Raw genomic sequence first — 13,678 nt, 5'->3', positions numbered from 1 at the left:
TTTTAAGCTGTCATATCCTTCTCTCTGCTTCCCGTCTCCAAACTGAAAATACGTCCTTTTTAATCTCTCCTTGTTTGTAATGCAGGTGCTTTTTCTCCTTAAATGTTTTAGTTGGTCTTTTCTGTGGCCTTCTCTGAGTCCGCTACATCCTCTTTGAGATAGAGACCAGAACTGCGCATGGTATTTAAAATGTGGATTCACAATCTTTTTATGTATCTGCCAATTGACTCACTTTGCCCTGTTCTCAATGTCCTTGCTGATGCTGCCCAGTATTTGGGGGGATTTGGGGTTGCTGCTGCACAATTGAGAGGATGGTTTCAGAGAAGGGACAGTGACTCCCAAATTATAACCACCAGTTCCAAGTTAAGCATCATGTAATCAGGCTTTCAGTTATTTTTTCCCCATGTTTGTTTACGCTGAAGCTCAGTGCCACATTTTCACCCTGTTTGCTCAGCTTTGAGGTCCTTTTGGAGTTCAGCCAACATCTGACTACCCAAAAGAGCTTAGGATCTTCTGAAAAAGATGTGAAAAACTGGAGGGTTTGCTCCCTTCTTCACCTCATCGGCCACGACACAGAGTAAAACCAGTCCTAGCATCGATCCCTGAAGGACCCCAGTTGCTGGGTCTGTTCCATCCTGAGAAGTGACCATTAAGTCCTGCCATTTGCTTCCTCTCCGTTAAGCAGCTTTTGGTACATAAAACATCGTTTCCTCTAATCCCATAGCAGCTTAATTTCTTTAATAGCCTTCAATGTGGAACCCTGTCAGAGGCTTTATGAAAACTCAAATATATCATGTCCAGTGAATCCCCTTTATCCGCCTGCTCCTTGACACTGTTGTAGAAATCCAGCAAATTGGTGAGACAGGATTTCCCTTTACAGAATCCACGCCAACTCTTTTCCAACAGATTGTGATTATCTCTGTGCTTAGTGATCTTATTATAGACCCTGCTATCTTACCCAGGGATGTAAGACTCTTTGGTTTGTATTTCCCAGCATCATCTCTAAAGCCCTCGTTTGTAGAAGGGAAACTCCCCATTTTTCTGGCACAAAGGCTGTTTGTGATGATAGGTTACACATCTTTGTTTTTAAATTCCACATTTGAGAGCTTTTGGATGAATGCTGTCTGGTCTTGGTGACTTCCTGGCATCTAACTTGTTTATTTAGTCTAATACTTTCTGTCTGTTTACTTATTGATCTAGTTCCTTTCAGCAATCTGGTACAAAGAATGCAATGAGTGTAGGAGTCAAACATTTTCAGCAAGACAGAATAATGCAAACAAATATTTGAGCTTCTCTTGTGAGGGTTTATACTTTATCATGAGTGCTGCTCTTCACACCTTTGTCACCCAGCAGTCCCACCAGGGCCTTAGCTGGTTTACTGCTTTTAATATATTCAAAAAAGTTAAAATTGTTAGAGCATCCTTTGCATTTTTCAAGTTCCTCTTTAGTCCTCTTAATTTTATGTTTACATTTGGCATAAGCGGTTTTGTGGCTTTTCCTTATTTGGGCAAATTTTCCATTCTGCAAAGAGGAGAAGGTAGGAATATAGTGGTAGCCCCCTTAATTTTCCCATTAAGCCATATAAGTGGGTTTCAGACCCACCCAGACTTTTTGTTTTGCAGCATTATACAGCTTTTATGTGAGTTTCTAATACAAGTTTTTCTGCGGTTTGGTATTCAGAGGTTGTTTTCAACAGCCTCTAGGCTGCCTCCTTTTGGACTGTTTCTTTTAGGGTGTTTTGACACTTTGCCTTTTTTTTTTCCCCATCATTACATAGTTCTTTAATTCTGCATTTGTGTGCTGGATTCATTAAGACTCTCTCTCTACAGTGCTGAAATTAGTTGTATTGTGGTTGCAGAGCACTTCTCACTAACACTGCACCATTCAAGACTGCATCAGGAATGGCATCTTTTCTTGTGGGTTTTGCTACTAGTTTTTCCAGGAAACAATCTCTCTCTTTTTCTTTTTTCTCTGGTGTTTTTGTTTGGTTTTTTGTTTGGGTTGGGTTTTTTGGGGTTTGTTTAGATTTTGTCCCCCTCCACTTCGTCCTGATGAAGCATTGATGCAGTTCGATAAAGGTAGCTGGAATCTCACATTCCCGCCGTCAACCCTGAACTTGCAGCTCACAGTCTGGCTTCACAGTTTCTGGTCACTATTAACAATCTTATCAGGAAGTAATGTAATATATCTATCTAATATATATTTTATAAGAGTCTAGGACTGCCATTCCCAAGGATTTCATTGCGCTTCTGTCTCCTTATTACATAAAGCTATTGTACTTGATATAATCCTTCATGCACGCTCCTATTCCCTCACCTGGATCTCCTATTCTGTCATTCCTATAAATCTGGTAGCTTGGGAACATTGCATGCTCCTTCAGGGTTACCGGGAGGCCTGCTTTACAGGGGTAATCTCTTGGTGCCAGTAATTCTTGTTCTCCTGTCTTCATATTTAGGCTTCTCATGTTTGTGCAGAGGCACTTCTGAGTTTTGCCCTCCCATTGAATTTTAGCCACATCCACCTCATACGTTACATCCACCTGAACAGGTTGCTTTTCCTGACCGTCAGCTTTGCCCCACTGCCAGTTGAAATGCTCTCTTTTTCAGTTTTCAAACGATTCAGGTGCATCCCATCTCTCTTGTCTCAAAAGGCCCCCAGCTCCTCAGGTGTTTACTCCCTACGCCGTGCCCCTCGTGCGTGCGTGGTGGCTCTGATCTCTGTGTGCGTCGCATCTCATTGGCAGCATTTCTGAGAGGGCTGTTCCTCGGGTCCCAGGCTCGTCTCCTGGCCGCAAGCTTCAATCCAGCCTGCAGAGCATCCACCCCGTGCTTCCCTACATCAGCAGTGCCATCAAGCGTTGGTGCTGCCCGCTCCTCCCCTGCTCCCCAGGGCAACCCGTCGGAGCAACCTGGCGCTGTACCCTGGGCGTTTGCTTTCCCGTCTAGTGCCGCTTTGCTGTACCACTGCTTTATTTTGTTAGAGCAAGCCGTGAAATAGTTTCCTGTCAGCTCAACTTGAGGTGATGGAAAGCGTGAAGCTGAGAAACAGTGCAGCACTTAAATTTGTGTTTGTTTTGCCAATGGATTGTTAATTTGGTGCGCAAAGTAGGTGGAAGCGGGGAGATGGGATTTCTTTCTTTGAGGAGGAGGTAGTTTACGAACTGCTTGGGTAGCTGAAGACTTAAGTCCAGGCTAATGAAAATTTTAAAAGGGGAGAAAGCACCTACAGTTCAGAGAGGAATGTCTTCACTATCATGGTTTTGCCTGTAGAACTATATGCACCACAACACACAATGTTCTGTTACTGAAGAGATGTATTCTCACACGTTTGAAACACTAGTTACTTAGAATACATTAGTCAGATTTCAGATCCCTGTGATACCACTTTCAATTTATCATGGACAGTATTGAAATCTTAAAACTGGAGAGACTTGGGGGCTCTTTAGGTGGACACGACTATGCCAGGCTTCAGTTTGTCCTTTCTTAATTTTGAAGGACTTTGGCAATAATTACATTGCCGTAAAAGAGCTGATGTAGGAGGTTGAAATCTGAGCTACTTTATTGCTGTCATATTTAAAGTGCATATAAAAATAGACTTCATTAGTAATTGCAAACTGGAATATCTGTTTAAGTGTAACGCCGCTGTCACAACTTTCTTAAGGGGCAAGGCAAATAATTTGGAGTGGTGGAATGAACTTCTGTGGTAGCATTAAGGGGAAGGTGGTCTGAGGCCATTTGTATGTCCCTTCTCAGTTACAGGTATGTCTATGCTTTGGAGCTCCTCTCCTTCCCTCCCTTTCCCTGGTAATGCTGATAATTCAAAACAGAATTAATTGGCTTTTGAAGGTGAGAGCTGAAAACTGGCAGAATTTTGTGGAAGCGCCAGTGAGAAAAACACCCTCCCAAAACATTTGTTTGCAATTAAAAAGTCTGTGGATCCGATTCCTTTCCTGGAGGCTGTTGTACCCCATTCATTAATCCTAGTTCTGCACTGAATCCTTCGGTCCTGCGCTAGTGTGAATCCTGTCCCGCGGAAGAAGGGCCACAATGTCGCAGTTTAAGAACAAAAACGTTTGACCCACCTTATTTCCAGTTCCTTCTGCCGTGGTTGGTCACTAGAAGCATTACAAGCATTCTGCACTTGTATCTGTCATTTAGCTAGATGGAAAGTTTTATTAGGAAATTGTCTCCCACACAAAAGTCAGGCCACTTGGCTCCCACACAAGTTGTTAGTATTCATTTAACCCAAATTGTACTTGGTTCTTGATTGACTAATGCTGTCGCCAATATAACATTTGATTATAATGCATGATTTGCACTTATGTGTTGCCTTTTGAAGGAAAGTTCAGGCTTGCTTATTCCTGCTGTTAATTATAACAAATTCTGGCAAGTTTAAGGATCTGAAAGGCCAGTCAGATGTTGGCCTTAAGGGCTAGTGTCCCTGAAGTTGTATGTAATTTGCACATAATAAATTGCTTCAATAAGATTTTGTTTCTTAGCTTAATTACATAAGTCTCTCGGGAGTTAAGCTAATGTGAAATTAAGGGTTATAGGACCACCACAAACCTTTAGAGGTTGTGGTGATAAAATCCAGCTGTTTCTTCTCAAAAACAACCTCTCAGTATCTTTTTCTTATCCATTGGTGTTCTTACGTGAGTGCAATAACATTTTGCATCTAAAAAAAAAATTTTGGATTAATTGCATTAAGCCCTGCCATGAATTGGATAATTAAAGACTAGTCAGATTCCCTGACTAGCTCGATTGCAGGCATTACAACAACATCTGCAGATGTCTTGGATGCCCAAGCTTTGGATAAAAGGGCCTTGAATCGATGGGTGGGAATCATGACCCTCTCTAGGGGAGCACCCGCAGTTGCACATCACGCAGCCTTTGGCAAGGGAGAGTAGGGCTGTGGAGAAGAGCACTGGGATTTGCAAAGGTGGGAAACTAAGGCGAAGTTTTAGGATGTTCACATATGGGGACTCAATTTAGACTGGTTGAAGATGACCAGTGTGGGAAGTAGTAAGGATCAACTTGCATTGGAACTTGGGCATAAGGTAGAAAACCAGCGGCAATGCTTAGGTATTTGTAGAGGGATTTTTGCTTTTTTTGAGCAGATTTGTAGAGTTGCTACATTTCAGCTTTGGTGGGGGAAGGTGTTTCTTTTGAAATACTTACATCTTATTCTTAACTAGAGCTTATTATTGATAATGTACTCTGTTGCTGTCTTTAAATGACCAAATATCAATATTTTTTTAAAGAGCATAACGTTAGTTTTAAAAATACCATATAGCTATTAATAATGCTGTCTCATAAGATAGAATTTTGATTGATTTATAATTTTCCTTAATAAGTTATAACTGAGATTATAAATAACATCAGAAAAGAGTTGTTTGTTCCTATACAGAGCAACCTATGTGCTATGAAGCAAAAGAAATGTACACTATACAACGCACAGAATGTTTCAAATACTTTTTAAAGCTAGAATATGCACAGCAGAGATGGTTTTTGTAGGAGTCTAGTATGAAAAAGACCATATCATCTGGCTTCCAGGCATTTGTTTTCTAGGTACAGTTTTGCATATTTTTAGAATGTTCCGCTTAATAGGTAATACCACTCAAAAAGAGGATTTATACATCAGTGAACATTATAAGCACTTAAGACGCGGATAATACATCTGTCATCTTAAAATATTAATAGTATGCTTTTAGCTGCTCCTACAGAGAATGACCTTCATATAGTGGCCTGGATAGTATCCTCAGAGAAACAGACCTGGAAATTCCTTTCTTACAAGAGGAAAAACTTGCTTTCAGATACATGAACACTGATTTCTTTGCAGTTAGTAAAAGCATTCCACGTCAAGCTGAAGACAATGCCTATACCTGCCGTCATTCTGGACTCCAGCTTGCCTGCCATCTAATAGCCGGAGCTAGGAGATGGATTTACCACAAAGTTTTTGGTGACGGTTGTGCTTGCTGCTCCATGGCTAAGAGGTGGACTTGTTTCTGGTTAGAGCCCTCAGCCATTTCTTCAGTTGGTGGTGCCTGGGCCGTGTTGCTCCCTTTACAGTGCAGTTCAGTGAAGGGCACTCTCTGCCTGAGGACTACACAAAACTGCACGCAGCAACTTACAAATTTCTGCCCCAAAATGCTGTAAGACTTTACCAATCGCTTTATCTCTTCTCCTTCCCTCCCCCTCTATAAGCACGCAAACACATTTGTGTGAAGAGGCTTTTAAAATTCTTTAAGGCAATTTCTAATGTATGATAAGGATTGCTTTTACAGCAAAGTCCTTAAAAATAAATAATCCTGTAAAGAAGAAAAACAAATAGGGGGATATCTGCTTGGCAGACAATAATAAAGATGTACATGCAGTGACAACTATTTTGGACAGTCGTTCCTCGAGATACCCCTAACAGTTATGGGTCAAAGTCTTCTGTACATCTGCACTGCTGTTCAAAAAATGTCAGCAACCCAAAAGGACCACCCAGTCTGTGTTAAATTTGTTGCCCGACTGTATTGTAGGGAGGCACTTCTGGTCCCTTCTCAAAATATAAAGATCGCGCAGATTCCCAAGGACTTCCATCCTCACATCATGCATCTCTTTGTACAGGGACGCTACTGTTACTGCAATACCCCTTGCTACTGGTACATGCAAATGATTACTAATACGCAAATACTGGTGCGTTTTTCACCCCGCATGCAGTATTTTTACCACTTGTTAGTTGTAAGAAATCCTACAAGGCTATTTGACTCATGCCGTTTTGTTTGCAACTGGCATAAGGCTTGCGTGCTAAATTTTTCTAGGGGCAAATTGAGGAAACGAGGGCGGGGGAAATGCAGTAGGGCTGTCTTGAGCTCTGTAATGCTCTATGACAGAAGAAAAATGAAGGGATGCAAAATGGAAAGCAGTATTTTGTTCTGAGTCTTTTGCCCTATTACACTTTTTAATTATAGGTTATTACTTAAACTGAAGCCCACTTCCTCCTGGAGCTGCTTTGGGAAAGCACTGTAATTCAGATTTTTGTCGTCCAGGAGCAAGCAAAATTTATATTTTTAAAAGGACAAGCAAAGAGGATTACTAACTTCAATCAAAATTGCAGACTGGATAATTTGATGACATCGAAGTTACTGCATCCCACGCTACAGAATGAGTAGATTGCTGCTGAGGTGGAAGTGTAACATTTTCAAGCACAGCGTTTTACAGGTAGCAGGGTGCATTTTAGGACAAGGTTTCCATGCTGCGTGTGATAATGGGCCACCTTTTCAAAAACATGTAGGCCAGATGGCTTCTAAGGTCAGTGAAGTGTTCAGGATGTGAACATAAAGAGCAAACATAAAGAGCTTTTGACAACTGAAGCAGGTTTCCAAGGCACTGACAGCTATGAGGACAGATTTTCAGCGTATTTTGGACAAACGCCCTACAGTGTTTCTTTAACTCATTCCTGTTGTTTTGTTGTTGTTTTTTTGTTTGGTTTTTTTTTTTTAGAGTTTCTTTGCAAGGAATGCCCGAGAGTTCACATTTTCATTGATCGAATTGAACTGAAGGACATTCCAGAAGAGCAGATGTACATGAGAAGGTGGCTTCATGAACGCTTTGAAATAAAGGATAAGTGAGTAACAATATGTAGAACTTCCTGTTTCAAGAAGCTGTCTTCCTTCTTTTATATTAACAGATGCACCCACGATTTCTGTGTTACCAGCAGTGCAAGCTGTAGGGCTCTCTGAAGAGAGGTGGTGTTGGTACTCCTGGGCATGTTTGGTATAATACCTTTGGGGTTAAAGCTTTTGCTTAAGAGATTGAGATTCCTGGGCTTTAGACTTCCCGTAGACTGAAGAGCTGTGAATCCGTGTTTCAGGCAAGACTCATATTCATCTGAATACTCTCCATTTGTCTGCTTGAAGCTGAGTTATGCACAGCCAGGAATGCAAGGTGCCCAAGGTAGGCAAGCAAGCAAGCAAAAGGAGTTTGATGGTAGCCTCGTAATTAGTGTTAGAGTTAGAAAGGGACAAGTCCTAATCTAATCTCTTCTGCCAAAATTGTTTCTGCATCTTTCACCAGACAGCGACTGGATAAAAACACAAGTAACTCTGAGATCCCTGCCTTCACTGGGGAAATTAGGTGAAGTTGTTTTATCTGTCTGTCTTTGAATCATGGCAGAACTATAATGCCTGACTTGCTCCAGCATCTCCAGATAAAGTCATGAGTGAGCGCATGCAACAGGTCCTGGGGGACCTTGTGCCTAAATGTGAGATTTAAGCATTGTTCGAGAGATGATGGTTTGATTTGCCACGTATGAAGTCCAATTTAAGGGAGCTAAATTTGTTTACCTGCTAAATCCCTGAGTACATTTGTATGAGTTAGAAATTTCCTTGGTTCTTCAGATACGTTCTGCTTTAAAATTGATGTGCCGGTCTCACACTCCACGGAAGTAAAAAACAGATTAATTTGTCCTGTCGTCTTTGAATCTATGTAAAAGTTAACATGCCTGTCTGTAAACATGGCACTATTACTGAAGTGTCTTAAAAGTTTAGGATTGCTAAGTTATTTTTCTTTTCCCTCAGCTTTGAGAGACGAGAAAGTCTGAATTTCATTTTATAGACAAGTAAGTGACAGATAAAATAAAAGGCTGTCCAGTGGCCCACAAGTAGTCTTCTGGTGAAGATCAGCAAAACTGAACCCTGATCCATCTGTGTCTCATGGTAGAATCCTGTTGACCAGAATATCTTTCCTAGAGCCAAAGCAGTTGGTCGGGCGAATTTAGAGATGCTTAAAACAAAACCTCAGAATTTTCGAATCCATTTATTACTGGTCTTCAAAATTAGGAGGAAAAAAATTTACTGCTAACATATGGTGTAGTATTTTACTCTTGCATGTTTGTTATTTAGTTTATTTCATGAAGATGATACCCCCCTGCCCTCAGTGTTCAGTGAGTAACTGTGTGCTATTTTGTCCTACGACATTGCTCAGTCCTCTGGGCTTATTTGCTAAATGCTGAATGAAAAGGATTCTTCTCAACTTTTCTATATTCAGTGTTAAAATTGGTCCCTCTGGAAAATCTGCTTTTGTTGCTCGCAAGGGTTCACATTGAGTGCCCTGATGTTACTTTGAATGCTTCATAGTCTTAAGGTGTACTGATTGCTTCAATTTCTTACAGATAAGCTGCTGCGTATTAAATAGTTTGTTAAATAATGTGTGATGAGAAGCAGTTATTGGATGAAAGTTGCTTAAAACTTCTTACACTAATGCGTAACTTTGACCATCTCCTTTTGTCTGCTTTTAGGTTACTAATAGAGTTTTATGATGCAAAGGATTCTAAAAGAAGAAATAAGTTCCCTGAAAAAAGTGTTCATTCCAAACTAAGCCTCAAGAAAACTTTGCCATCTTTGCTGTTTTTAGGTGGCCTGACTGCTAGTATGCTTCTGACAGAATCTGGAAGGAAACTTTATGTAAAAACGTGGATATATGGGACTTTACTCGGCTGCCTGTGGGTTAGCATTAAACCATAAGCAGATGTTAGTCTCCAGTCGGTGAAATGTGCAGTCTTTTCTTGCGCATTGCACCAAACTTTTTCCTGACTTTATAGTTTAAAAAGTGTAAATAAAGCCTTATTGATCGAACATTGGAAATAATAGAATTTGTGACTTAAGCCTCTGTGTGGTTGGTCTGGGGAAAATAAATGTAGATTTTCAAAGTTGCTACTGATTTTTGCTGGAATAATGACAGATAAACCGAGTCATATGATAAATTGCATTCCCCATGAACTAACATCCATCTCTAAATGCAGATTCGATGAAGTATGAGTTATGCATAAGGGTGTCTTAAGTGGACCTGTGAATGTATTTACAGAGATTAATTTAGGGTATATATTTATTCTTCTGATATTCATGTTGAATTTTCGTTACTCTTAGATGCAACTGAGCTGCTGCAATGCACCAACCCCAGCTGTATCGCAACTAAAATCAAAACTTTTTTTTTTTAATTTTGCTTTTCAGTTTTAGCTAAATACCGTGTTCTTGAAAAGGGACTACGTAAGCTAGCAAATCTTGAGATGTTACCTGAAGCAGAATAAAATGTTCCTGAGAACTGTTGTTCATGGGGAAGAGGCTCTGTTTATCTAGTGCATGATTTTTGATTATATTGCAGTATTAGCTGATTATTTTACATATGCAAAAACATTAAATTTTACTGAGGAAACAGCTTATTTTGCGCACCCTGTATTTGTGCATTAAAGGAACGTATGCGGTGTAAACGAAATGTTAAGTTTTTGTTTCTGGCCTAACCAGACTGTCGCTTACCTTGTGTCTGCGTTACCCCTGGCGCCTCGAGAGCTTCAGCTGAGCTCACAGACCTCCCGTGTGTACGTGCCATAAGCGGCGGGGAACGCTCAGAAGTTTCCTGTTACCTCACAACTTTCTGGAAGCAAACTGTCGTTTGGGAGCGTAAGGGTATGGTAACGAGGAACCTTCAGGTGTTCCTGCTAAATCCAAAGCATGTGCCTTTTTCCTACTAATCTGATTTAGCCTGATGTTTCATAATCTGGCCGTCGTCTCTGTGCTGTGATATCACACTAGATTCTCAAATCGTTGTAGGCGATGCAGGCTGCAGTTGGATTGGAGTTTACGGGGTTGATGTGTACGATTTGCACAATAGACTAGTAGTGAAAGAAATGCATATCCTGTCAGAAAATACACTTTAAAAAGCAAAATCAACAAACCCTTACTACCAGAAAGTTTTGTTGGGGAAACGCCATTTCCTGATAGCAAGGGAATAGTCTGTATGTGCAGCGGTGGGGTAGGAAAGAGGATGTACTTCATCTTCTTCCATTAGGGATTTGGGTTCCCTGTATCAAAATGAAAGAATCAGAGAATATTTTTATATCACACTGGCAAGCTTTAAATGTGCATCACTTTTTAGCTTCAGTACGATTTGTCTTGCATTAGAGTCCATCGCGAGTTAACTGTCTCTTAAAATTATAACTCAGTTTTTCAGATTCCACCATTGCCAGTTAATTAAAGATACTGCTTTTACCATGGGTTTGGTTTTTTTTTTTACTGTATTTTATAGAGTAATTACAGTTCCACCTTAAAATCATCCGGTACAACATTCAGTTTGCAGTTCTGTGTCCGTCCATAATGGATTTTGTCACTGGAGTTATTTATATCGGTGATTGATTCAGGATATGTTGATGAACCATTTTAAAAACAATGACTGGGAACAGTGTTGAAAAACAGTATTGTTATGAGGCTGTGAAACCAGAAGAAAAAAAAAAAAAAAAAAAACCCAACCAACCTATTTTATGTAACAGCAGCCAAACGTGCTCCCATGTAGCTCTTCCTATTCTCAGCTGGCCGTTTCCAGTGGGTATAACCAGCAGGCAGTGTGCCCAAGTTAGTGTGATTTTTTTCAGTCACGGAATGAAATTTTACTCTGACTTGACTAAATTTCTGTGTAACAGCTAAGAATAACATTTAATTGCACATCAAAAATAAATGCAAACTGCTTAATTCATTTGCAGAAAAATAACTGCTATTTTGGAGAGCCTAATAGCCACGAAATACTGGATCTCTCTTGTTGTTTAAGTACCAGGAATATAATTGACACCGTGCAACAAACAGACAGGATGTTTATTTTCAACCTTATTCTCTATGTTAATCTTAATTATTTTTTTTCTTGCGATTAATTTATAAAGTTTTGAAACTGTAATTTGCCTATGTATTTGATGTTGGGAGTATCACATGCTATTTCTAAATATGCACTGATATTAACTTGAAAGATTTCTTCATTAAAGCAAGAAGAGCCAGTGCTCATTCAACTTTTCTGTCCTGTCTACTGGTTCAGTTTTTTCTGCACTTCTGTGTTTGTAACTTGGTTAACAGGAACCCTTTACAAAAAGGCTACGAATGTGGTTTTCAGCCCTTGGCAGAAGGATTTGTGTGAGAAGCAGTCAATGAAAAGAAAACAACTTTGCCTTTCTGTGTTTTTTTCCGTGCAGCTAAAAAATGTGTTAGTATCGGTTTCTGCTTGTTCCAACACAACACCCGGCCAGGTCAGTCGGATCGGAATAGCTTTTCACCCAGGAACACCAGCATCGCTTGTTGGTTGTTAATTATAGAATGGTTCGGGTTGGAAGGGACCTTAAATACCATCTAGTTCCAACTCCCTGCCATGGGCAGGGACACCTCCCACTAGACCAGGCTGCTCAAAGCCCCATCCAGCCTGGCCTTGAACACTTCCAGGGATGGGGCATCCACAGTTTCTCTGGGCAACCTGTTCCAGTGTCTCACCACCCTCACAGTGAAAAATTTCTTCCTGATATCTAATCTAAATCTCCCCTCTTTCAGTTTAAAACTGTTACCCCTCATCCTATCGCTCCACTCCCTGATAAAGAGTCCCTCCCCATCTTTCCTGTAGGCTCCCTTTAGGTACTGGAAGGCTGCTGTAAGGTCTCCCTGGAGCCTTCTCTTCTCCAGGCTGAACAACCCCAGCTCTCTCAGCCTGTCCTCATAGCAGAGGTGCTCCAGCCCTCTGATCACCTTTGTGACCCTCTGCTGGACCCATTCCAACAGATCCATGTGTAGTACCACAGTTCTGGGCAGGAGTCGGGCTCCGGAGCGATAAGCCTTGCAGAGACAGCACTGACAGAGGGGACAGACCCAGCGGGTGGGAAGAGGTGTATTGCAAACAAACACATGAAGTATTTCTCAGTAGCGTCTGTCACCGAAGTCTTAGTGACACATTAAATCTGAGAGGGACCTGTACCCTCAAAAACTTATTTTTCCAGCTGTATCAGTACATCTGATAAAAACAATTTACCTCTACAGAAGTACTGCTCTATTCATATGCATAACCTACATGTAAACCTTTTGTAGTTGGCACCACCACCACTCTGTGCTACTTCCATGATGTTATCCTCAGGTTTACTTTTGTGGGAGGAATTGGGCTAGTAAGGAAGCATTAACTTAAATAATGGAGAACACAAGAAGTGAAGTGCGACAGAAAACTCAGAGCACCGAGTGATGCTCCAGTGAAGGAAGCCTGACTAGGACACGTGAGGGGCGGTCGCTTGGGAAAGGCTGCTCGAGGGCAGCCAGAATTGGCAAGTTCTCGGATGCTCTGTGCCTCATCTCGGCTTTGGAGCTGCTCCAGCCTCCTGCGATCTTTTGCTGACTCCTCTGAAGCACTTTGTTAGCGTCAATACTTGTATTTTCTCCCATCAGCGGAATGTAGCGTACCTGTAAAACTATTTTTTCTAGTAGTTAAAAATTGGCTTCTGATTATTTTGGCATTTTAGTGTGCATAGAATGTATATATACTCACTCGGAGGGGAGAGAGGTGACTGTTTTAGCATTGGATAATGAAGGGGACAAGGAGCAGGTTTGGTATGTTGGGCTTTAGTGTTCAGAATTAAGAGAGAGGCTTCTCCCTAATCACCTCCAAATAAAAAACACTTTTAATGGCAGAAATTTCAGCCATGCCCAGAAAGGCAATGGAAAACCAGTTAGTAGGTTCAAGATCTTGGCATCTGTTTTATCAAGGCTTTTCCTTTATAAATATGGAAAACGCCAGTTTGGTGCTAGCCTGCAGTTCCAGGTCACCTTTTCGTAGAGTGGCTCTGATGACAAGGGCTTGAAGTGAACGCAGTGGAGTTTCTCCCGTCCTCATCTTTTTTCATGTTC

At 41.0% G+C, this 13,678-nt stretch overlaps 1 protein-coding gene across 2 annotated transcripts in view; it reads left to right on the top strand.

Annotated features, from left to right (window-relative positions):
• The window catches only part of AGPAT5 (1-acylglycerol-3-phosphate O-acyltransferase 5), a 60,599-nt gene extending 48,779 nt beyond the window's left edge, over positions 1-11,820 (top strand). The window contains exons 7-8 of one of the 2 annotated variants that reach the window (XM_074581644.1): positions 7,488-7,611; positions 9,283-11,820. In XM_074581644.1, coding sequence (XP_074437745.1) covers positions 7,488-7,611; positions 9,283-9,508 — 350 coding nt within the window. In that variant the 3' untranslated portion in view covers positions 9,509-11,820. Of the gene's footprint in view, positions 1-7,487; positions 7,612-8,563 lie in introns of both variants that reach the window. The other variant, XM_074581645.1, reaches the window with a different exon arrangement.
• Positions 11,821-13,678: the final 1,858 nt, after the last annotated feature.

The sequence above is a fragment of the Larus michahellis genome, chromosome 3 (assembly GCF_964199755.1).
Source record: "Larus michahellis chromosome 3, bLarMic1.1, whole genome shotgun sequence".
NCBI classification, from domain to species: domain Eukaryota; kingdom Metazoa; phylum Chordata; class Aves; order Charadriiformes; family Laridae; genus Larus; species Larus michahellis.
The sequence above is the reverse complement of the archived record's forward strand: the minus strand, read 5'-3'. Positions and strand labels throughout refer to the sequence as shown.